This window comes from Spinacia oleracea, chromosome 5 (assembly GCF_020520425.1).
Source record: "Spinacia oleracea cultivar Varoflay chromosome 5, BTI_SOV_V1, whole genome shotgun sequence".
NCBI classification, from domain to species: domain Eukaryota; kingdom Viridiplantae; phylum Streptophyta; class Magnoliopsida; order Caryophyllales; family Amaranthaceae; genus Spinacia; species Spinacia oleracea.
This window is the reverse complement of record NC_079491.1, coordinates 29172080-29198391: the sequence shown is the minus strand read 5'-3', so window position 1 is coordinate 29198391 and position 26312 is coordinate 29172080. Positions and strand designations below refer to the sequence as shown.

Below are 26312 nucleotides of genomic sequence, written 5' to 3'. Positions count from 1 at the left end.
TGTATTTTTTTTTAAAAATAAAATATTGTCCCCATATTTCTTAACTCGAGGATCTATCATTTTTTAACTCCAATAGTTAATTTTAACCTGAAAAGGATATGAAGTCCCAATTCTTGACTAAAAAAATGAGCTCCTCATCAGTGATTTTTTATAAAATTTAGACCCCAATCATTGGATTAATTCTAAGAAACCTAAGTCGACAACTTGTGACCGGATCGCACACACGCACAACCCGAGCACCAAGTTGTGCTTGGGTCGAGCCTCGCAGAACGTTCACTGCGCATAGCTTTGTAAGCTTCCCGCATGGGCCTGATGTTGCTTGTGTACGGGCTTGCGATGTGTGCAGGCCTGCTGCTACGCCCCGCATTGGTGCACGGGCTTGCGACCGAGGCTACACTCTTGGGCCTACTATTGGAAAAACGACGTTGTTCAGATGTAAGGCAAAAAGCACGCCTCTTCCCAGCAAGAATGCGTGCCAAGTAAAGAATAAGAAAATACTCCGTATTAGGTAGGTTGTTTAACGAATATTCGGGATTGACAAATGAGAGAAAGACGATAAAGAAAAAGAACACACTTTTTAAATCAAAATATTATAAGCCTGAGACTGAGTGCGACATTACTCGTATTACCACCAGCCAAAGCTCAAAGCTCTCAAAACTCAAAGCTGTATCTCAGATTCTGTATCGTCTATTAAAATTCAAAGGTTGTTAACTGGAACACAAAAAAAGAAAAGAGAAGAGAGATGGGAAGTTCGGGGTTATCGTTCAAACTAGCAGATCACCCAAAGCTTCCCAAAGATAAGATATTGGCGCTGGTGGTGCTTGATGGATGGGGCGAAGCTAATCCTGATAAGTACAACTGTATCCATGTCGCTGAAACTCCTACCATGGATTCCCTTAAGCAGGTCTCACCTCTATTTCTATTTCTTTTTATTTGGATGTTATTTCTTCTGTTTATTTTGATGATGATTTTGAAATCAAATCAAATTCCAGGGTGCCCCAGAAAAGTGGAGGTTAATTAGGGCTCATGGTACCGCAGTTGGGCTTCCATCCGAAGATGACATGGGTAACAGTGAGGTTGGCCACAATGCTTTGGGTGCTGGACGTATATATGCTCAAGGGTAAGCCCGCCTCTTCTTTTTCTACTTTCTCTTATCATTTCTCCTCATTTCTAAATTCTAATTCTGTACTGCTTCTTTTGCAATTTGTAATTTGTAATTTGTAATTTGCAGGGCTAAGCTTGTTGACAAAGCTCTTGCCTCATCTAAACTTTTTGATGGAGACGGTTTTAATTACATCAAGGACTCCTTTGAAACAGGCACGCTGCATTTCATTGGCTTGCTCAGTGATGGAGGTGTTCATTCTCGCCTTGATCAGTTGCAGGTCTTTTCTTTACTTTATTCTTCCTTATCAAAAATTCATTTTATTTATTCAAGTATTTATTTATTTTCTTTTGTTTGCAGTTGTTACTGACAGGATCTGCTGATCGTGGTGCTAAGAAAATCCGTGTTCATATTCTTACTGATGGCCGTGATGTTTTGGATGGTTCAAGTGTGGGCTTTGTAGAAACTCTTGAAAACCATCTTACACAATTACGCCAGAAAGGTATTGATGCTCAGATTGCTTCTGGTGGTGGCCGCATGTATGTTACCATGGATCGTTATGAGGTCAGTATTCGACTTCACATAACCTGTGCTCATCACTGACCTCTTGTACACTATTACTCCGTATTAGCTACTGAGGTTGTGTACATTTATTTCCATAGGATCCTTTCTGGCTATGAAACTCTTGACTTTCTTGCCTAAAGCAGTGCTAGTTAGTGCAATTAACACATCAATAGGGCTGTGAGATCATCTATACTGTGAAATTAATGTTGTTGGCTGCATTTAGATTGGATGCGTTCCCAAATGCTCGATCCTTATTGACAATTTCCAGTGATATTCCTATGTATTATATGGTCTTTTGGACTTAGACTGACATTGAAACGCTGTAAAACGTTGTGGATTTTCTCCCTTATTTCAAACCCAAACCCCTATTATATAGTCTCCATACGCAGCTTGTCCCTTCTTATGGGTGTGCACTGTGCAGGGTGCTTCCTTGATATGGGTGTAGCCGATGTTGGTTTTTCATTTCCTGTTTTACTTTTACCTTGATAAGATGATAAGTCAGGGTTTTTTCCAAGTATGTCTATACTCCATTTAACTGTCAGTGCATCTTGTCCCTTGTTTTGTAGAATGATTGGGAGGTTGTGAAGCGAGGATGGGATGCTCAAGTGCTCGGTGAAGCTCCATACAAGTTCAGGAGTGCGGTGGATGCTGTCAAGAAATTGAGGGAGGATACTAAGGCTAACGATCAGTACTTACCACCTTTTGTTATTGTGGATGATAATGAAAAGGCTGTTGGTCCAATAGTTGATGGCGATGCTGTTGTCACTTTTAATTTCCGAGCTGATCGTATGACTATGCTTGCAAAGGCACTTGAATATGAAAATTTTGATAACTTTGACAGAGTCCGATATCCTAAAATTCGTTATGCTGGTATGCTTCAATATGATGGCGAGTTGAAGCTTCCAAATCATTACCTTGTTTCTCCTCCAGAAATCGAGAGAACTTCTGGGGAATATTTAGTTCACAATGGTGTACGGACATTTGCTTGCAGGTGAGTATTAATGATTCTTGAGGTTTCGTATCTGCTAATATATCTGACTTCTGGTACTTCTGTATTCCTAATAGTTTCATATGTTGTTAAACATGTTTGAGGGTTTTATTATGTAATGTTATCCACTTATCTGACTTGATCTCTTCCAAAATGAATTTGCCTGCTCATAAGAGTTCAACGTGTTGAAGTAGTGTTGCACTTTGATTAATAGGTTTGGAATATAATCCTTTTCTCCCCGCCTTTCTTATTTTGTTTGTCTTTGACCTTTGCTAAGATAAAAGTATGGCCTGTCAAGAACACCTTACCTCTACGTTCTCCATGCCAAATAAGGATGAAAGATGTTGGTGATGTATGGTGTTTACATGAAGTCTAACTTAAGAGTAACTTGCTGAGTTGCTGTAATGCCTTTTCCAGATCAGTTACGTCCTGCATTCACTTTTTTGAAGTCTTCATGTAGTCCCGCCTTATGGTTTTGAGTTGACAGTGTGAGACCTGAGAGTCTGAAACAGTTATGTTGTTTCTAGGCATGATCATTTTCTTGGCTGTTATTAACTCTCCTGATTACTATTTTTTTTAGTTTAATTTGAAGGCCTTGAGCCAGTAAAGCTCAGACTTCAGTTGGAGATCCAATATTATTGTTATTGATGTGTTGTAAACGGCAAGATGTATGATGTATCTATGGGGGATGGGGTGGGATGGGGTGGGTCAACTTAGTTGATGTCTACCTCTTTCTGAATGTTGGTTGGTTGGGATTAAAGCATCCGCACTGGTTGTAATTTGTTTCAAATGATATATTTTCCATGTTACAGTGAAACGGTCAAGTTTGGACATGTTACCTTTTTCTGGAATGGGAATCGCTCAGGTTACTTTAACTCTGAAATGGAGGAGTATGTTGAAATTCCTAGTGATAGTGGCATTAGTTTCAATGTCCAACCTTTAATGAAGGCTCTGGAGATTGGTGAAAAGGCAAGGGATGCCATTCTGAGCCGCAAATTCCATCAGGTCATTCAGAACTTTCTTTTCATAGCATCCTTGAAGAAGGTTTACCCTTGTAAGGCTTTATTTTAAAAAGTTACTATTCATATATTTCAGGTCCGTGTCAACATACCCAATGGTGATATGGTCGGCCACACTGGTGATGTAGAAGCCACAGTTGTTGCTTGCAAGGCTGCCGATGAAGCTGTGAAGGTATGTCTCTTACTGCTGCTTTTATCCTGACTTCCAGCTTGTTCCTCTCATCTTTAGTCCAGTGGACTGAACTTGATGTTGTACTTTATAAGACGTGTATGTTTGAGTTGAAGTGATTGAGTTTTGGAGTTTTAGACTATGATTATTCTGTTTTGAGGATGACAGATGTGAGCGTGTTAATGGTCTCTGCTGTCCTACTTGAATTTAAGGTGAATTTAATAATTTGGTTTTGGTTAAATCAGTAAAGGTCCTCTCTTCTTTTCCCACCTTGATCAGTTGAACCAATTTTGCTGACAGTCAGCTCTTCTGGTATTTTTTTTATAAAGTGTTCAACTGTTCATAGCTTATCCATTGTCATCCCCAGACGCGCCTCTCTCAATCAGAATAAAAGATCTGATTGAAGCTACTAACCTCTTCTCTCTCTTTCTGTGTTGTAGCCATGGTGAATGCTTCCTCCCTTCTTCAGCTTCTTCTCTCTTACTCTCTTTTCTTGTAGAAACTTGGATTTCGCACACTTGATCCACTTGGACCTTTCTTTGCTCATCCGTAGTGAATGCTGGGAAGCCTGTGACTTGGATGTCTGTGGTAAATTCTTTGTAAGATAGTAAGAGGGTGATATGGAAAATGCGGAATGTCTTAACTGCAATTTCTATGCAAAATATCCGTTTCTGGAAGTAAGATGCTACTTTGAGTATTCCATATCTAGAAATTAGAAGGAATGTATAAGGAGGTTGAGGGGTAGTCTATATTTCGTGGTGCATGGCCCTGGGATAAATGGGGAGCATATAGAATTGTGAGGTATATAGAAGTGTGAGGTTTAATCTTTCAACATAAAGAAGGGGTTAGGTGGTTTGATGAAGGAGACTTGTAATTAAAGATTTAATTTTTAACTGGAGCAACCAGTATGATAAATAAATTGACATGTGTGTCTTGGAGAAATGTTGTTGTGGGCTTTGGAAACTAAGAAGATACTGAATTGTGAAAACCACACTTGGTTTAAGATTTTTAATTGCGGATGTTTTATCGTCTTACCATTCAGTTACTGTAGGCATTAAAAATATGAAGAATGCCACATCATCATTTTTTGTCCCGAAAAAGTCAAATGTTGACTTCTATTATTAAATGTCAGATAAATTGTTTAATTTGGGTTATAAACCAAATAGGCCCATTTTTAATAAATGACGTTCATTTAATAGGAGTGGGTTATTTAAATGAGCTTAAGTAAAGAGGCCCATTTATCCACAAAAGGAAAACCCTAAACCTAAGAAGAGGATATAAAAAGTTCTCTCCAAGTCATTTGGCAGACAGACTGAACGTAGTATACAAAAACCTACTACTCTCCAGAAAAAACCCGAAGACGGCTTCCAAGCACACAAGTCTGACATCAAATCTCGGTGGAAGAAGAACAACAAGCACAAACGCCGTTCTACCTTCAAACCACAAATTCTTGCTGTTGTAGAGATCGAATCAGTGGATAAACATTAGAGATTGTACCCAAATGCAAAATCAATAAAAATATATTTTGTTCACATTATTTTGATTCTGTTATTTTTGCAGACTCGTAAATTTGTGTTTACAAATTGGCACGCTCGGTGGGACCACTCTACCACTCATCTCCTTCTCTACAAAAAAAAAAAAATCAATCTACCAACGAAGATGGCTGCTCAACAAACCGTTTCCATGTCCGATGCTGAGAAGGCCGCTATGGTGAAACAAAGGGCGGCAGAATTGGCTGAGATGATGAAAGGGCGTGACGAGGGTATACGCACCAGAGGAATGAAGAACGCTGATCTGAATGAGGCTGCTTCGAGTCTGCGTTCGGCTCCTATCACCACCAAAACAAGGAGAAAGAGCCATGTCCGTGCTTCCTCCGACGTGTCCCCGAATCCGTATTACCGCAAATCCCGCAACATCCCTGTTTTCGGGTCCTTTCCTGCTGAAGGTGCACGATTCCTTATGCCCGGTGAAGAAGATATGCGTCCTCACCAAAAGCCTGACAGGCTGGTCATCCACACTAGTCCTTTGTTCGATCCTTTCTATGTAGAAAGCGATGCAAAGAGTAGTACCGGGTCTTCTCCAACGTCACCCCTCAAAGTATCAGATTGTGAAGAATCGGTCCAGTCCCTACAGACCGACATTGCGGAGGTGATGGCGATCGAATCAAAGACCGTTGAGGAGCAGCTTGCCGAAATGAAGGGCATGATCGTGAAGCTCATGAAGGATGGCGAGGAGAAAGACGAGGAAATCAAGAAGCAGAATGAGAGGATTTCCTCCTTAACCAAAAAGCTCAAGAAACAGGAAGAGAGCGCAGACGAAGAGAACGACGACTCTGAAGGGAGTACGACTTCAAAATCTACCACAAAGGGTGAAAAACCCGACGACACATTCACCATGAAAAAGATCCAGGACATGATAACAAATGCGGTGAAGAATCATATCGTCGGAAGCTCCGGCCCTAGTCATCTTTATGAGAAGCCGTACACGAAGAGAATCGATCACTTAAGGATGCCCGTCGGTTATCAACCTCCGAAGTTCCAGCAGTTTGACGGAAAGGGGAACCCCAAGCAGCATGTAGCCCACTTCATCGAAACGTGCAACAACGCTGGCACATCGGGGGATTTACTCGTCAAACAGTTCGTCCGTTCTCTAAAGGACACGGCATTCGACTGGTACACGGACCTTCCTGCAGAAGCCATCGACGGTTGGGCAGAAATGGAGGAAGAATTCAAGGCCAGGTTCTACAGTACACGACGTGTCGTCAGCATGATTGAATTGACAAAGACGACACAGTGGGAGAATGAGCCTGTTGTAGATTACATCAACCGGTGGCGCACTCTAAGCCTGGAATGCAAGGACCGTCTGACGGAGACCTCTGCTATTGCAATGTGCATCCAAGGTATGAACTGGGATTTGCTGTACATTTTGCAGGGCATAAAACCAAGATCCTTTCAAGATTTGGCTACCCGTGCTCATGACATGGAGATCAGTATCACCAATAATCGTGGAGGAAGTTCTTCAAGTTTCAAGAAGGAAAAGAAGGACTTCAAGAAGCCTGAGAAATACGTGAAAGATTCAACCAAGGAGTCATTTGCCGTTGCCACTAGCTCTGCCCCTGTAAAAATTTCGGCGAAGCCTAAAACTGAACAGAAGAAAGGGCCATTTACAAAAGATGCTCGGAGAGATAAGCCAACGCTTAAAGAACTCCAAGCAAAGAAGTATCCATTTCCAGATTCAGACTTGGCCGGCATGTTGGACGATTTGTTGGAGAAGAAGGTCATAAGCTTGCCTGAGTCCAAGCGCCCTGATCAAATGGGAAGGACATCTGACCCAAACTTTTGCCCTTACCATCGAATAGTGAGCCATCCTATCGAAAAGTGCATCACTCTCAAGGAGAGAATCATGCAACTTGCAACAGAAGGGAGGATTGTGCTAGATCTGGATGAAGCGGCGGAGTCCCATCATGCTTCAGTCATCCAGTTTGGAAGTTTGGATCCCATTTCGATAATAGATCCCGTCAAGAATTCTGCGTCCACCCCTCTACCTCGCAAGGAAGATGAGGAAGGATGGACATTAGTGACGAGAAGGAAGAAGAGAAAGCAAACGAAGCTAGAAGAGCAACCTCCTCTTCGTCAAAAGCAACACCAGAAAAGAAACAAATCCAAAAGTTCGCATGTCACGAGAAACAAAGGTCTCGTGAAAAAGAAGAACACCTCGCGCGACAGTTTTCCCACAAAGGAGGTACGAAAGCATGTCACATTAAATGATTTCCTTCCGCAGGAATACCTCGGCGAAATTTCTGTCAACACAGTGACCTGTAGCGTGGCGGAAGAAGAAGAGAAAGAAGAGAAAAGTCTAGTCTCTGAAGGGCTAAACCATGAAAGAGACCCTGAAAGAGATGCAAAGATTCTGGCGTTGTTAGGTACAGTCCCTTCTCGAATGGGTTGGCGCCAAGCTTTATCCCTACCCGAAGAAATGAGGTTCGCCCTTGCACGTGCCATAGAAAATCCGACGCAATATACATCGAAGGAAAATATTGAGCAAGGGATCTACGAAAATCACCCTGAGCGTTGTGCTGCATGCAGTGCGGCCTTGGCATTCACAGACGAAGACCTTATGTTGGGTTCAAAGCCTCACAACAGACCTCTCTTTGTATGTGGATACATCCGCAAGAAAAAGATCAACCGCATCTTGGTAGACGGAGGTTCCGCAGTGAACATAATGCCGAAGTCCACCATGACGAAGTTGGGAATCACCGAAAGTGAGTTGACCGAAAGTCGATTGATGATCCAAGGATTCAATCTAGGCGGGCAACGAGCCATCGGTATGATAAGAGTTGATCTGACTATCGGAGAAATGACTGCAACAACGATTTTTCATGTCATTGATTCGAATACTTCATATCGCCTATTGCTAGGCCGACCTTGGATGCACGAAAATGGAGTAGTAGCCTCAACCTTGCATCAATGCTTCAAATATTACAGAAACGGTGAAAGAAAGGTGAATGCGGACGTGAAGCCATTCTCTGAAGTAGAGTCTCATTTTGCCGATGCGAAATTCTATGCCAGCCAAGGAGAGCCTGCTGAAGTAATGCCCACGGAAATTGCATCGACTGGAAAAGTCATGCCGAAGAAGTTGCAATCAAGGGTTACAGAAGAGAAGCCTTCAAGGAATGTTCTGGAGCCGTCACATGAAACAGTTGATGAGAAGAAAAGCAAGGAGATTCTTTCGCAAAGAGTTGAAGAAAATCCTAGAGAAGCAGTGCCAGTGCTACGTTACATCCCCATGTCGCGTCGCAAAGAAGGTCAGTCTCCGTTTATGAATTGTGGAGCAGAAACAACTTCAAAAAAGGTCAAGGACATGCCGCAAGAATTTGATAAAAGCATGACATTGCCGGTCCATAAGATCAGTGACCCGAAGATATTGGCTTCTCCTACTCCAAACTCCACGAAGTCGCCAGAAACACCTAGCTCAAGGAAAGATGGCTTTGATCCAGTTGCATACAAGTTAATGGAAAATTCTGGTTATGATTTCTCTAACCCAAAACCCATGGGAAAGCTCGTTGAAGATAAGTCATACGGCCTCAATAAAACTCAGCAAAAACTTCAGCAACAAGGTGAACGTGTTTGGGTGAAAAAGGTTGGTTTGGGATTCAAGGAGTCTAAGCCAATTATCATCTCAGGACGACGGAGGTCAATGCAAGCATCACAGTACATTGGAGTTCAGGAAATGGAAGAAAGTGTGGATGAGAATTTTGAGCCAGTCCAGAAAGAATCGGTTTTTGATAGGATACATCCGTCTTCAGCTAAAGCACGGTCCTCCGTCTTTGATAGGCTCGACGGTCCGGTAAACTCTCCAACACCAAGTCGAGTCTTTGATAGATTGGGAGATCATTCCGGGAAAGCACATAAGAGCCCGAATGCAAAAGATGTCTTCGCAAGATTGGGAAAAGTCACTGGCAAACCCACCAATTGTCTGTCACAGAAGCCTAAGAAGGAAGTCTTCAGTCGTCTTGGGAAGAAGGACGTTTCGCTCAAGCCGCAGTGGAGGCCGAAAAACACTGCATCAAAAACAAGAGACAAGTTCGAGCTGGAAAACGATGTCAGAAGCAACGTACCTTCTCGAATGAAACGCTTGGCGGTACTGGAAGTGAAGACAGGTGATTCTCTCCGTGTAAAAGGCCACACCATGGTTCTAACCTGCCAAAAGAGCCCCACAAGCCAGAAACGTGATGCCGTAGAAGATATGACGGTCACCTCCTATCATATCACCGCTTATGAGGATGTAGACTTGGAGGAGGAGATGGAAACAACAGAAGCACCAAAAAATCTTGATGATGGAGTTGAGACCACAATTGATGAACTAAAGGAGTTGAATCTCGGCACCCAAGATGATCCGCGTCCAATCTATGTTAGTGCTCTGCTCACTCAGGAAGAAGAGAAGGGATACTTCGAAATACTCACCGAGTACAAAGATGTTTTCGCCTGGAGTTACAGGGAAATGCCGGGTCTTGACCCCAAAGTGGCGGTCCACCGTTTAGCAGTAAGGAAAGGAGTCTCAGCAAAGAAGCAACCTCAGAGACGCTTCCGACCTGAATTAATTCCAGAAATTGAAGCTGAAGTCAACAAACTCATCGACGCTGGCTTCATTCGTGAAGTAAAGTATCCTACTTGGATTGCAAACATTGTACCTGTGAGGAAGAAAAATGGCCAGTTGCGTGTTTGTGTAGATTTCAGAAATCTGAATGAAGCGTGTCCTAAGGATGATTTTCCTTTGCCTGTCACCGAGATAATGATTGATGCAACGACCGGACATGAAGCATTATCCTTCATGGATTGTACGGCGGGATATAATCAGATCCTCATGGCGCCCGAAGATCAAGAAGCAACGGCGTTCCGTACACCAAAGGGTATCTTTTGCTACAAGGTGATGCCGTTTGGTTTGAAAAATGCAGGCGCAACTTATCAAAGAGCAATGCAGAAAATCTTCGAGGACATGATGCATAAGACCGTTGAATGTTATGTCGATGATCTTGTCGTCAAATCAAAGAAGAGGAACGATCATTTGCTTCATCTCCGCGAGGTATTCAAGAAATTGCGTAGGTATCAATTGAAGATGAATCCCTTGAAGTGTGCATTCGGCGTAACCTCTGGAAAGTTCCTAGGATTTGTTGTGAGACATAGAGGAATTGAAATTGACCAGTCAAAAATTACAGCAATCCAGAATATGCCCGAGCCGAAGAACCTCAAAGAATTGCGCGGATTACAAGGGAGACTTGCATATATCCGACGCTTCATTTCGAATCTTGCAGGACGATGTCATCCTTTCAGCCATCTTATGAAGAAGGGCGCTCCATTTGAATGGGACGATTCATGTCGCAAAGCTTTTGAAAGCATCAAGCAGTACCTCTCAACCCCACCTGTCTTGGGGGCACCGGTTCAAGGGAAGCCACTTATCCTCTACATCTCTGCTCATGAAAGGTCGTTGGGGGCATTGTGTGCTCAAGAGAATGGTGACGGAAAGGAAGCTGCTCTTTACTACCTCAGTCGTACGTTGGTTGGCGCGGAATTGAATTATTCGCCTATTGAGAAAGTGTGTCTAGCTTTGATCTTTGCAATCCAAAAGTTGAAGCATTACATGCAGGCACATACGGTGAAGGTGATCTCCAAAGCTGACCCCATAAAGTACATCCTATCAAGACCAGTACTATCCGGAAGACTTGCTAAATGGGCTATGCTCATAAGTCAACATGATGTTGTGTACGTACCTCAAAAGGCGATCAAGGGACAAGCTTTGGCCGATTTCCTAGCTGCACATCCGATTCCATCACATTGGGAGCTTCCTGATGATCTACCTGGAGAAGAAGTATTCTACATTGATGTCTTACCTCCATGGGAAATGTACTTCGACGGAGCAGCTCGCCAAGATGGTGCGGGAGCAGGGGTCATCCTTGTATCACCTGAGAAACATGTCTTCACGTATTCATTTACGCTCACCAACTTATGCTCGAACAATGTTGCTGAATATCAAGCTCTCGTTCTGGGGCTTCAAATGGCAAAAGAGATGAAAATACAGGACCTTGATGTATACGGTGACTCCAAGCTGGTGATCCATCAACTCCTCGATGATTATGATGTCAAGAAAGATGACTTGATTCCTTATTATAAGCATGCTTCACAATTGCTGGCAGAATTTGAGAGCGTCCGATTGCAACATGTTCCAAGGAGTGCCAACAAGACAGCGGATGCACTTGCAAATCTCGCAGCCACATTGGCACTGGGGGCAGAAGAAAACATGTCGGTCCCGGTCTGTAATCGGTGGGTGATAAACCCTCAAGATGAAGTTGAAATTGAAGCTGAAGAACTCTCAGGTGCAGTTACTGTCTATGAGATAGACATAGAAGATTGGCGTCGACCACTCATTGATTTCTTGGTACACGAAAAGTTGCCAAGCGATTTGAAATACAAGATGGAAATTCGACGACGTGCTCCACGCTTCATTTACTACAAAGAAACACTTTACAGGCGTTCGTTCCTTGGAACCTGGTTGAGATGTTTGGGAGATGAAGAAGCAGCAAAAACAATGCAAGAAGCTCATTCTGGAGTTTGCGGAGCTCACCAATCTGGTCCTAAGCTTCACGACCGTGTCAAGAGGATGGGGTACTACTGGCCAACCATGGTTCAAGATTGCATGGAACTTGCGAAAAAATGTGAAGCTTGTCAATTCCATGCGAACTTTATTCATCAACCTCCGGAACCGCTACATCCGACAGTGACATCTTGGCCGTTTGAAGCATGGGGTCTCGATGTTGTTGGTCCAATCACACCGAAATCATCAGGTGGTCATGCATACATCCTTGCCGCTACGGATTACTTCTCAAAATGGGCGGAAGCAATACCTCTTCGTGAAGTCAAGAAAGAGAACGTGGTCGATTTCATTCGGAATCACATCATACATCGATATGGCGTGCCACGTTACATAATCACAGACAACGGAACACCATTTGTCAACAAGTTGATGACGAGCCTTTGTGAGAAATTCAAGTTTGCACAAAACAAGTCTTCAATGTATAATGCACCTGCAAACGGACTAGCTGAATCTTTCAACAAAACACTTTGCAAGTTGCTTAGTAAGATTGTTGGGAAACACCAGCGAGATTGGCACGAAAGAATGGGCGAAGCTCTATGGGCGTATCGTACCACGTACAGGACACCAACTCAAGCGACACCTTATGCACTTGTGTATGGTGTGGAGGCCATATTGCCATTGGAGATTCAAATTCCGTCACTTCGCATGGCAATCCAGGAAAATCTCACTGAAGAAGAAAATGCTAAGATTCGTCTGGCAGAGTTGGAAGCACTTGACGAAAAGAGGCTTGAGGCGCAACAAAAGTTGGAATGCTACCATGCTCGTTTGACAAGGGCGTTCAACAAGAAGGTGCGAGTACGGTCTTTCAAAGTTGGAGACACGGTCCTTGCTATCAAGAGACCGATCATTGTTTCTCGCAAAACGGGAAATAAATTTGCATCGAAATGGGATGGTCCTTACGTTGTCCAGGAAGTCTACACAAATGGAGCTTACAAGATCGTTGATGCAGAAGGACTGCGCATAGGCCCTATCAACGGCAAATTTTTGAAGCGTTACTACCCTTGAAGTTGTGCAACATTGTAACCTCCTAAGCACGAGGCTAAACTGCAACTGACTAAAAAAAAAAAAAAAAAAAAAAAAAAAAAAAAAAAAAAAAAAAAAAAAAAAAAAAAAAAAAAAAAAAAAAAAAAAAAAAATCCGGAAATGACGTCAGCAAACGACGTCAGAAAAAAAAAAAAAAAAAAAAAAAAAAAAAAAAAAAATCAAGAAATTATTTTTGCTTTTAAGGAACTACGTTGGCTTGATCTTATGGAGTGAATTTATTCATTTCATAAGTACGTAGGCAGCTTGAAGGAATCACTAACTTTAAGTCCAGCCACACCAAAAATCTCTCCCATTTTTGTACTACTCCTGGCCCGCAAGAGTATAAACTGTGAACGGCTAAATAAATAAATGAAAATTTCATGTTGGTTTCCTATGAGTTGAATGAATATGGAATCAATGACAAAAATCTTTGACAGGAAGAATGACGAGTCTTATTCATTTCATTTTTGGAATTCTTAAAACAAATTGGTCTCTAAAAAAAAAAAAAAAAAAAAAAAAAGAATTAAAAGAAAACAAGTGCAACGATGGTAACAAGAAAGGCGGAACTACGGTTCAAATTTGAAGGCTTGCAAAGCATCACGAGCAACACCAAATTGTTTCTCAGCTTCCGCTAGCTTTGCCTCCACCTCTTTCGCAGCAACAATATTCTCCTTCATGATGAGGAGTGAGTTTTCTTGCTCTTTCTTCTGTATGACGTACCCTTGGAACTTCTCTTCTGATTCTGAAATAAGAGGCAAAAGTCTATCCGCTCGTTCTGCTAAATCATTGAGCTTCCTTTTATGTTCGGCTTGTTCTTGCTGAATCTGATCTATCTCCTTATGAAGAGCTTGCATTCGCTCCTCTTCTGCTTTCCCTGCAATTGTAGTTGTCTGCACGCTCGTCTCTATCTCCAAAGATCGTTGCTCCAAGTCATTGAGAGTGGGATCTCCCTGTTTCCCTAGCCGAACGTGGTGGAGTTGAGAACCGCACCCAATATACCCCTTGATAAAAGATTCGATTGCAGAGATGTCGATCTTCTTATCACGAACATAGGAGAAAACCTGTTCAAACTCCTGCGCTAGTTCATGAACCTTGGCTAAAGGAGTCTTCATCAACTTGTCCTTTATTTCATTAATCATCAAGCTTGCAGCATATCGGTCCGCCCTGTTGGTCGCCTTAGTGATCATGTCTTGAGCATTAAAAGAAGGAGACTCGGTCGAAGCAGTAGAAACACTTGTGGTTGGCGCAGTATCAATGACAACATCATCAATGAACTGTTGTTCAGGAAGGGAGACAAATGTATTCTCGCAAGCAGTAAGCTCTACTGCTATGTTCGCATCGCTTTGAAGATTCTGAAAAGTGAAAAATAAAGGGTATTAAAATAGTAATTAAAAAGAAAACGAGAATGTCAAAGTAAAGAAATGAACCTCTATCTCTTCCGGCGATAGCTCAGGGCCATAATCTTCAGCGAAAATATCATCCAGAATTGTAGGTTCACCTGCGTGTTCGTCATCGGAAGGTTCATTTTCGTCATTGGAAGGTTCATTACTTACAACTCTGCTTGCTAGTCTTCTACTCTCGTCCCTGCATTTCGAAGATGTTTCCTTGGGCGGACAGGATATCGTGGAACTTTTAGGCAATCTGACTCTAACTTTGCGAGGTGCAGCCGAAGTCTTGGCAGCTTTGTCTTTTGGTGAAGTGTTAAGATCATCGCCCTTTCTCTCCTTTCTCTTCTTAGACCTGACATTTGTTGGACTAGGAGTTCTTGAAGCATAAGCCGCATTTAAAGAAACGACCGAATTCCACCATGTTGTGAAGCTTGGAGTGACTCGAGATTGGGCATTAAACGTGCGGCAAGGGACCAAAAAAGTAGCCCTAGTATGCAGACGAATGCTGGACTGAAAAAGATAGTACATATGCTCTCGGGTGATGTTTTGTGTCTGGACTACTAATTCGCCTGGCACATCTTGGTGAAATCCGAATTGCCGACCGAATCGATGAGGACTGTATGGCTCAACCACGTAGTTGTTGTCGAACCTCAAGGTCAGAAAACAGGACCGCATGCTAATGAAGAAGTTTGCGAATTGCTTTGGTTGATGGTTGTCATCTTCACGCTTCTCATCTGAATTACCACAAATTGAGTTAGCAAGCCAATTGAAATCCTTACCCGAAGAAACTAGCGATTTAGCATCTGGAGACTTTATGACAGAGTCAAGGCCTTGAATTCCAACCAGGGGAGCACCAACAAAATCGTAGGTGACGACGTGATGACTTCGAAAATACTTAGCGGTCCAGGCATACACATATTGTGCAGGGAAGGACTCGCGATGTTTGCCGGGGGTAGGAGAATTCGAAATTTTGCTCAATCCGTGGTAGATGCTCGCCAAAACAGGGATCGCCAAAGAAGTCTCTTTTCCACTTGCAAGAAATGACGCAGGTTTGAAAGATCCAGGACGGATGCAACCCAAATCTGACACCGGCAAAACAAAGGCACAAAGCCAACATGAGAGAAAGGCAGCCAAATATGTTTGTCGATGATGCGCTTCAGGAATCCGTAGGATGCGAAAGGCTTCGTACATCTTATGACTCCACGATCGAGGACCATTAAAGGAGCTGAAGTCTTTCATAAGTGTTGGAAGGACAGACTTTTTGTTGCCAGATGCCAAGAAATACTTTGATGCACCGCGAAACCAAAAATCACACCAAGTCTCGAACGTTATTGTTGTCACCTTGTGTTTCTCAGAAAGATAATGCAAAGCCATGAACAAATATTTGCAACTGTAAGGGAGGTATAGACTGTGCTCATCGTCGGAGCCTTCCAATTCAACGGCAGAAGGGACGACCTCGTCATAAAAAAGGCCAGTTACGGGAAGCCCACCAAGGTCGTATATATCCCAAAGACTGATTGACATTTCTCCAACTGAAGTGTGCAAGGTATTTGTCGTAGGACACCAGGATTCACAAAAAGCCTGCATGACAGGAGAATTACATTTGTAGATGTACATAGAAGCATAGACGGCATCAAGAATATGGGTGCTAGCGAGTGTGCGTCTGGAATGGTGCAGGACATCTTCTAACCATTCCCAGTAAAGAGGGATGTATGTTGGCTCGACTCCAAATTTCGGACTAGAACTCCATTTGGTCTCCTTGCGGGACAAACGCGTAGATAATGTCTGGAAAGAACACGCATCATCGCAGGGACGGTGATGTGAAGCGACAAGGACAGGATTAGGTGTTTTTCCACCAAATGCATTAACATCACGACTCTCCTTGTACCAGCTTTTCGGGCCCGAGAACTCCGTAGAAGAATGGATGTTTGCAAAAGGACCAATCACAGGAGGAAATGAACGAAAGTGCGCTCCATCGACCGAATTAGCATCTTCCATGAGTGACAAAGTCTCTTCTCCAGGAGTATTGTGATACTTGAAGTAAACCATGGTGACTCTTTGTTCCTACAAAGTCAACGCAAAAAAAAAAAAGTGCAAGTCAATGCATGTTTAACGATGCAGTTAATTAACAAAGTAATATTTAACGGAGGAAGCAATTGTATTATGTTCGACCGCACAAAAAAGGGGGAGCAAGTTCAAGTTTGGGGTTGCTGTTATCGATCATCATTCATCAAAAAGACAAAAAAAAAAGAGAAAGGCAGTACAGATTATTATCAATGATATGTCAACTTTACGAATTTTTGCTACTGTAAAGCTACTGTTATTATATGGACATACAGAGGAGCATATTCCATAACATTGGGACATTGTTACCGATCTCCAAACAAAGGGGTATATTATGCAAAGTTACGTGAATTGGCAGGAAGAAAATAAATCTGTAGGGCCCATCAACATCATTCATCATTAATCATCATCATTATTTTTATATGATTTATACTGTTATTATTTATTTATTTATTTTTTTAAAAAAAAAAGAAAGAAAAAAAAAGAAAAGAAGATGAGCAGTCACGTGAGCCTAAGAGGGAAAAAGACAAAAAAAAAACTTATGCTCATCTAGTCATCTATCATCAAAAAAGTTGAAAAAAAAAAAAAAGAAAAAAAAAAAGAAGAAGAAAAAAGAGAGGGTGCATTCACGTGGGTAAACAAGAAAAGGGGAGAAAAAGACAAAAGAACTTTTGGAGGGATTGTCATTGTCTTCATCCATCACACATCATTAAGATCATTATCATTATTTTTACAGCAAAAACAAACAAACAGGGGGACGAGACCAAAGAAACGAAAAAAAAAAAAAAAAAAACAAAAAAAGAAACAAATTTGAAGTTTTGGTCTATACTTTGTTTCATACTCCATATATTTATCATCATTCACAGCAATACAAATTCAATGATACAAAAAAAGAGCAGGCACGCATATTCAACCATGAAAATCAAACAGTTCAAGCTTCAGAGGTTCAAGATTGCTGAAAGACAGATAAACAGAGTTCAAAGGTTCAAAATATACATACCAACAAGACTTTAAGTCTCCTCCACGGGCTGCTTGACGGACTCACGAACTATTCGATGACGACCGTTGGATTGGTGTTCGGACCGATTTGATGACGACCGTTGGGTTGGTGTTCGGACCGATTTGATGACGACCGTTGGTTTGGTGATGATGTCCACTGGTTCGTTCCTCTTTCACGGGCTATTCGATGATGACGATTCGGTGTTGATCTCCTCTGAGTTGTTCTTCCTTCGGGTCGGGGCTGTGGCAGCGTCAAGGCTTCTGGTCAAATTTCGGAGTCTCCGATCAAAGGTCGTCGAGTTGTTGTTGATGGTGAGGTGAATTGATGGCATAAGAGGTGTATTTATAGTCTTGTAGCTCATAATCCTACTACTAGTCAAATTGGAGGAAGATAAATTTCGATAAAATTCTATCCAATTCTTTTAATCAGTTAGTCGGATTTCGGGTCCTATACTAGTCAGATTGGAAGAAGATAAATTTTGAGCAAACTCTATCCTAATTGGTTTAGTCGGGATCAATGGAGTCCTAATATTATTGTTCTTCGTAAAGGGTGATGTTATTTGAGGAAAGTTTCATGTCAAAGAAAAATGCTTAACGTAAGTGCATGTATCAAAATGGATCAAGAAAAAAAAAAAAAAAAAAAAAAAAAAAAAAAAAAAAAAAAAAAAAAAAAAAAAAATCTGGTCCAAGGAAAAGAAATTTCAGGCCAGCCCATGCATCAAAATGGGTCAGTAATGGTTTGGGCCAAGATACTAATTAAGTACTACTCCTATTTCTAGTAGAAGGCAGAGTATACGAAAAAAATAATGCAAACTGGATTTCGAGATCGGACCACGAGCAAACACTCAAAGATTCGTGTACGTGACCGATCTCGAGGGGGCAATTTGTAGGCATTAAAAATATGAAGAATGCCACATCATCATTTTTTGTCCCGAAAAAGTCAAATGTTGACTTCTATTATTAAATGTCAGATAAATTGTTTAATTTGGGTTATAAACCAAATAGGCCCATTTTTAATAAATGACGTTCATTTAATAGGAGTGGGTTATTTAAATGAGCTTAAGTAAAGAGGCCCATTTATCCACAAAAGGAAAACCCTAAACCTAAGAAGAGGATATAAAAAGTTCTCTCCAAGTCATTTGGCAGACAGACTGAACGTAGTATACAAAAACCTACTACTCTCCAGAAAAAACCCGAAGACGGCTTCCAAGCACACAAGTCTGACATCAAATCTCGGTGGAAGAAGAACAACAAGCACAAACGCCGTTCTACCTTCAAACCACAAATTCTTGCTGTTGTAGAGATCGAATCAGTGGATAAACATTAGAGATTGTACCCAAATGCAAAATCAATAAAAATATATTTTGTTCACATTATTTTGATTCTGTTATTTTTGCAGACTCGTAAATTTGTGTTTACAGTTACCATTGTATACTCTGCTGTGCGGAATATTTATTTTGATCAACTGCAGAATTGCGACTAAGAAGAAATTGAGAAATCATAGTAGTTAATTAAATCAAGGGTTTTAAGATGTAAAGAGTGTTACTCTTGCTCTTCAGGTCCCATTTGTTTAACTCGGTTTATTTTAGTGTTGTGTTTTCTAAAAAAGGCAAGTGATGTTGATTGGCTGGATTATTTGCAGATGATCTTCGATGCAATTGAGCAAGTTGGTGGAATATATGTTGTTACTGCTGATCATGGAAATGCTGAAGACATGGTAAAGAGGGACAAGAAAGGGCAGCCTCAACTTGATAAGAATGGAAACGTTCAGATTCTTACATCTCACACGTTACAACCGGTATGTAACCTTTTTAAAGAAACTTGGATACTTTTTTCTTTGGTGCATGATGTTCTGCGAGAGGACGAGTATATGTTGTTAGTTCTCACCGTGTTGTCTATTATTGTATTTTGTCTTATTCAGGTGCCTATTGCAATTGGAGGTCCTGGGCTTGCTCCTGGTGTTAGATTCCGCAAGGATGTACCTGATGGTGGTCTTGCCAATGTAGCTGCCACAGTGATCAACCTACATGGATATGAGGCTCCTGGTGATTACGAACCTACCCTTATTGAGGTTGCAGACGACTAGGCTACTGGCTTAGGGACTTCATTCTGGGATTAAAAGAAATATGGAATTTCTGACTTGCATCTTGATTTGCCTTATTTCTGATTTCTTTGTAATAATAATTTTCTATGTGGAGGAATTATCCTGACATACAGTTTTGATTATCCTTTTTGTTACAAGTTAGAAACTTACAATCTAGTTTCTGGTGGTTCAGCTCAAGGAGTATTGCTTACAATTTACCCTGGAAATTTTGTTAGTTTTGTGTTGGTCCTGTTTGTTCCTGACTAGCTTGGGCATGATGTATAGACTAGAGGTGAAAATGAGCTGATACATTCGTGAATAAACTCAGTCAAAACTCGTTTAAGTTAATAAACAAGCTTGAACAAAAATTTAAGTTTTGTTCAGTAAACGATTCAAGCTCGAACAACATTCGACTCGATAATGTTTGTGAACAACTCGTTTAAGTTCGTTTGAAATAGTGCTCATATTTGAGTATAACTCGTTTAAAGCTTGTTGAAGCTTGAAAAAATATTCTAATGTTTTAAAACTACTACTCCCTCTGTTCTTGAATGTTAGTTCCATTTCTTAATTGAGTTGTTCTTTTTATTATTCCCCTTTCTTAATTGGGTTGTTTTTTTTTATTAGTTCATTTTGGAATATTTCCTTATTTGTCCAACAGTTATCTTTTTTATACCCTTATAAATATACTAAAGGCCCACCGTTTACTCTCAAGTAAACTTTTATCCACATTAAACCCCCAATTATTTCTCTCTTACCCACATGGATTATATTCTATTGAAATTCATGTGACAAATGTACCTTTGTTAGAGTGTCTTACATTCCAAAAGGGGCTAACATTCAAGAACGGAGGGGGTATAGTTTTTTTTTTCTATATCTTTTGGATGAGCTTTTTTTTTTCTTCTATATCTTTTGAATGAAATTAAAGTTTTTGTTACGTAATTAAAAATTAGCTTTAGATTTTTATTAAAGAAAGATTGAGGAAACTTGAATCAAATTGAATAGAAATCTAAATTTTTTGTTTAAAGGTAACTTAAGTCTTGTTTGTTTTATCAAGCTCGGTTTAAAATTGTTCAAGCTCGAGCTCAAACTCGAAAAACAATCGAACAGTACATGTTCGTGAGCAAAGCTCGAACAAACGAAATTCTTAACGGCTCAAACAAGAAATTTCAAAACTCGTTCAAGCTCGATTTAACTCGAGCAATAATAATTCTTATCAAGCTTAGTCGAACAGACTATATTTTGGTTAGACTCAACTCGTTTTCAACCCTATGTATATTGTAGACATAATGTTCTTTAGGTTCTCATAATTTTGGCTCTATATTATAGTCATCACCTATGAAGCACCCGTTCCACTCGCGGATGACGGATAGATCGGATGCAAGTGATGGGTTATGCGGGTGGATGGATGCAGGTGAATCTCCATCCAACCCGAATCCGATCCATTGTCATCCATAGTAAGACTTGAATGAGAAAGACTGAAAGAGTAAAGGAGGAAATATCAGAAATGGGAAAAAAAATAGAGGAAAACTTAATTTGTGGGCCTTAGTAACAGCGCCATTAACTTTGTTGTTAATTTGTGGTAAAACGAAAAAAATTAGGTTGTAAAATAAAAGTTTGAAATTTTTAGATGTAACACACAAATTTGGAATTTTTAGGTGGTTAAACATAAAATTTTCTTTGAAAAATTTATTTCCTACTTTAACACGTAGGAAAAATAACTACTCCGTATATATTATGAAATATTGATACTTAGGTTTTAAGAAAAACGCATTGAATAATTAGTTTCCTATGTTTTTTTTTGTTTTTTTTTACCATATTTTGTAGAACTATTTTTAAAAATACAGGTATGAGTCTGGATTGGTTTGGTTCGGGTTTTGGACCGAATTTTCCGGTTCTATCCAGACCCGGTCCAAGCATAACTGGTCAGTCAGATCTTGAATATTCGAATTTTTGATCTCCAGTTCGGTCCGCCCCGAACCGATCCCATATGCATCATTTAGTAATAATTTCACATGAAAATGGTAGACACCATAATATATTAGATATGAGCCATTCATTATTATTGACTCATCTGGATCATCGGTTATGTTGACTTTATATTACTAATAACTTTTTTGTTTTTGTATTTTCTCTCTATTCATCAAGCTTTCTTTCCTGTAATTTTTATTTTTTTAAATCACCAACTGCTCTTGTTAATTTGATTATGCTAAACCAAAATTTCCTAATTTGATTACAACGTTCATTTATTTTAGTATTTCATCAAAGTTTCTAGTTTGATACTGGCTAGAACATCAAGAATAAAACCCAAGAGTTTCAGAAATTCTGTTCAACAAGTTCATCCATGTTTGTAATCCACAACAGCAATATCAACTTTTATTTCCTAGTTTGATTCTCGCAACAAGGCCAACAATGGAACGGTTCTTCATTTTTAGAGATGGAACTGCAGTAGTTCGTGGGTGAACGAGAGAATTTTTAATGCATTTTTTTTGAAGTTTTTATTTTAATTTAAAATGATTTATATTAAAAAAAAGTCAGCATAACTAGATTAGTCAACTTTTATTTAACGTTTGAAATTTTTTGTATTATAGCGGCTACCATTTTATTGTGGCTATTGTGGATAAAAATATGTGCAATAGAGTATGAAAAAGACCTGTAATCATACCAAATGTCTTTTTAATTTGAATTTCTTAACCTTCAAGTGTCAACTAATCTGAGACGGACGGGAAAAGAAAGTGTGACGAGTATTGTGGGGCGGAGAGAGTATTTTGAAACCAAAACTTTTTACAAACGGCAACTTTTGTGTAAGACCGTCTTACCGAAAAGACCACTTTGATTGCTTAACTAATTCGTACAATTGCTTAACTAATTAGTTTCAGTGCTTAACTAAATTAGTTTCAGTGCTTAACTATATTAGTTCCATTGTTTAACTAATTGTTTCCCGTGCTTAACTAATTAGTTTCAGTGCTTAACTAATTAGTTTGAGTGTTAAACTAATTAATTTTATTGCTTAACTTATACTTCGTATGACACTAAGGCGATCTTTTGTGTAAGACCGCCTTATATAAAAGTTTGTATTTTACAAAAGGCGAAACCCTTAATTTGAATTTTTTTTTTTTCCTTAACCAAAAAGGAGAAAAGGACTTGAAAGCACAACGGTAACCCAATAAAAAGGGGGGTAATAGACTAATGGGATTAGGGAATTTGGGGGAAATTCAAAATCAAAAGAGGCGCTCCTTTCTGTGTGTAATAATTTAGGTCTAGGGTTTGCAGGAGCGGAAGTTGAGATTAAAGTGGGAAGGATCACAGACGAAGAATCGGAGAAGAAGGATTTTTCAGAAAAATGGACAAGTACGAGAAATTGGAGAAGGTTGGGGAAGGAACTTACGGTAAGGTGTACAAGGCAAAAGAGAAAACGACGGGGCAACTGGTGGCTTTGAAGAAGACTCGGTTGGAGATGGATGAGGAAGGTGTTCCTCCGACGGCGCTTAGGGAGGTTTCTCTTTTACAGATGCTTTCTCAGTCACTGTATGTAGTGAGGCTACTGTGTGTTGAACATGTTGATAAGAAGAACACCACCACCGGAATCTCAAAACCACTTCTTTACCTAGTGTTTGAATATCTCGACACCGATCTTAAGAAATTCATCGATTCTCACCGCAAAGGCTCCAATCCCCGTCCTCTTCCCCCTTCTCAGGTTCACCTCTTGATCTTTAACATTCCTCTATCCTGTTTGAATGACAGAGTAATTATTATATGAATCACAGGTTCAGTTCTCATCTTCAGATATTCCTCTATCCTGTTTGAATGACATAAAGATTCAGTTCTTGATCTTCGGATATTCTCCTATCCTGTTTGAATCACATAGTACATGAATTTCAGGTTCAGTGCTTTCTCTTTCAACTTCTCAAGGGAGTTTCTCATTGCCATAGCCATGGTGTCCTTCACAGAGATCTCAAGCCTCAGAATCTTTTAGTTGACAAAGATAAGGGTATTCTCAAGATTGCTGATCTCGGTTTGGGCAGGTCTTTTACTGTTCCTATGAAGAGCTATACTCACGAGGTCTATTTCTTTTTCTTTCAATTCCATTCAATTCAATTCTTAGAGATTTTAATTGAATTATTAATTACTTATGAAGATCGTCACCCTCTGGTATCGAGCACCCGAGGTTTTACTTGGTTCCACCCATTACTCTACTGGTGTCGATATTTGGTCTGTTGGTTGCATCTTTGGTAATAATCTATCCCATTCTTATTCAAGTTTCATCATCCCTTGATCATTTTCTGATTCATTTCAATCCAATTTCCCTTTTGCAGCTGAAATGGTTAGAAGACAAGCTTTGTTTCCTGGAGATTCTGAATTTCAACAGCTTTTACACATCTTTAGGTACATACTCTCACCCCATTCAGTCTTAATAATAGTTATTACTTCATTTTTTGCACTTGTAGTCCTTGGTTTTATGGCTGTGAATTATTCATATATTGGTTGGTTGATCATGTAAGGTTGTTGGGAACACCAACTGATGAGCAGTGGCCTGGAGTAAGTTCTCTAAGGGACTGGCATGTGTATCCACAGTGGGAGGCTCAGAATCTTGCTCGTGCAGTTCCATCGTTGGGACCTGATGGTGTTGATCTCTTATCTGTGAGTCCCCCACTTCAGTTCTTGTTTATTACGTTTTCTATGGCTGTTTATCTATCCTGTTTTGATATAGTGACATAGTTTAGAATGGATTTCCAGTGCAAGTCACATATAACACCAACCAGTAGAATAGTAGATACCCAATTTGAGAAATTGCTGAGGATTTAGAAACTTCTGAATGAACAGAGAGACAGTTGTGGACTTGTGGTGATACAAACTAATTATAGTGAAGTAGCGAGTTAACATAGGTTACAAACTTGGAAATTTAGCTAATTTTGGTACGCTGAATTGCCTATGATATGACTTAAGGGTCATTCCCTGTCGATTGGTTCTGGGTTAACAATATATGAGAAATTCCCAATTTCTTTACATAATAATATTGATTACTTGTTTATTTCCTCCTATCTCTAACCTGTACAAGCCACCTGCATTTTCCCCTCTCATTTTACTTACCCAGCAAATTTGAAATGCTATCAGCTTTTCTGGGTACATGTAAATGTTGCTTATCATGGAAAGGAGGAAGGAATTAGATTGTTTCCTTGATTATGATATAATGGATCTAGAGTATTCACTGGAAGCATATCATTGTATCCGTCAGTTGCCACTGCAATAAGTATGCTTTTGATAAATAGACTTCCCTCTATTTCACAATAAGCTACAATAAGTATGCTTTTGATAAATAGAATTCCCTGTATTTCATAATAAACTTCACACTGGCTTTACCACGGTTGCCAAGACATTTCTTTATCATTATCTATGATTGTGCATTAACCAAATTGTAGAAAGCTGGTAGTTGAAACTACACACTAACTAGATCCCACGATTCAAATAATATTTAGAAATTAGGTTTGCAAGAGCATGTAGCACTAGATAGAAGTGAATTGAGAAAGAGGGTCTTTGTGAATGATCACTAGAGTTCATGCCAAACGAGTGAACAATACCCATCCATATGGGGATAAGGCTTTGGTTATATCAAGCTACTGTTAAGGTTGCATTTCTGGATGTTTTTTAGTGTTTTTGTTGCTCCACTGTTGACGAGAGAATGCTATTACTTGTAAACTATGGGTCTGACTCTGGCTCCTCGCAGCAAACCAAAAATCTGATGCTCTCATTATAAAACAGACCGAGAAATTGGAGTTCCAATTTCATACTGCACTTTTTTCTTTTTCTTTTGTCTTTTGACATGTTCATACAGAACAAGTGTATGAATCTGATTGACTCTTGTGTCCTGTGACTGAATGACTCCTGTCCTTGTCATTTCAGACTAACTTTATATCAAGATAAATAACATTGATGTTCCTTGTTCTGTCCAAGTATATACAGTATATGAACTATGAAGTCAATCCTAATTTTTATTTTAACCACCACAGCCCATAAGGGGGACCAGAAACTAGTAGTTCTAGTAGTTAGCACTTGATATAACGACCTTGGTTGAGAAATGCTTACTTGTAAATTATGACCAACGTACAAGTTATTGAAAAGGAGTTTGTTAGTTTGGTACTTTTTGAACTGTTTCGTTTAATGTATGTTTAAGCCTATGTCCAAAAAAAAAAACAGAAATAAAGATAAGGAGTTTGTTTTATGCATAATGCAAATCTGTCCTAGCTCCATGAAAGATCGGATATCCTTTTCAAGTTTGGGTTTGATCCTAATGTAAACCTTCTGGGGATATAATTTAAGAAATGTGATGAGAGTAGAATTTTGTTGACGTTGTTGTGCCCCAAATATATCGTCAGTTTAATATGATTATGTCTTGAGAGGTACACTGAGATGCTTTGTTTTGATTTTGTAGAAAATGCTGAAATATGATCCAGCAGAAAGGATCTCGGCCAAAGCAGCACTGGACCATCCTTACTTTGATAACCTTGATAAGTCTCAATTCTAAGAATGGTATGGGATCTATCTAACTGAAGAGGGACTTGTGTAAGTTGTGTTTGTGTGATTTATTCAATGTATTTGATCACTGTGGAATGTGTCATCTTCTTGGTGATATTTTCATTAACAAGCTGAAATGTTTGTGAGAACTCTGGTTTGTAAAGAGATATATGTTGAGGATATTTCCACATACTTGATTAATTAACTGACCCGATACTTTCTACTTATTACCTGACCCAATATCTCATACCACAG

The 26312-nt window shown here is 39.9% G+C and overlaps 3 protein-coding genes across 3 annotated transcripts; 2 read left to right on the top strand and 1 right to left on the bottom strand.

Moving 5' to 3' along the window:
• Positions 1–589: 589 nt before the first annotated feature.
• Positions 590–19782, top strand: LOC110804669 (2,3-bisphosphoglycerate-independent phosphoglycerate mutase). The gene is made up of 9 exons (XM_022010273.2): positions 590–904; positions 993–1120; positions 1232–1382; positions 1463–1666; positions 2233–2657; positions 3467–3659; positions 3750–3845; positions 19107–19262; positions 19386–19782. Exons 1-9 carry the CDS (start codon positions 743–745, stop codon positions 19548–19550), a joined length of 1680 nt encoding a protein of 559 aa, XP_021865965.1. The 5' UTR covers positions 590–742; the 3' UTR covers positions 19551–19782.
• On the bottom strand, positions 13580–16450 carry LOC130460651 (uncharacterized). The gene is made up of 2 exons (XM_056828001.1): positions 14441–16450; positions 13580–14365 (listed from the first exon to the last, which is right to left on the bottom strand). Exons 1-2 carry the CDS (start codon positions 16448–16450, stop codon positions 13580–13582), a joined length of 2796 nt encoding a protein of 931 aa, XP_056683979.1.
• A 2946-nt stretch (positions 19783–22728) lies between the features above and the next one.
• LOC110804680 (cell division control protein 2 homolog C) lies at positions 22729–26284 on the top strand. Its single transcript, XM_022010285.2, has 6 exons — positions 22729–23241; positions 23427–23606; positions 23683–23776; positions 23861–23930; positions 24047–24185; positions 25975–26284. The coding sequence occupies exons 1-6, from the start codon at positions 22888–22890 to the stop codon at positions 26065–26067; spliced, it is 930 nt and encodes a 309-aa protein (XP_021865977.1). The 5' UTR covers positions 22729–22887; the 3' UTR covers positions 26068–26284.
• The last annotated feature ends 28 nt before the right edge of the window (positions 26285–26312 follow it).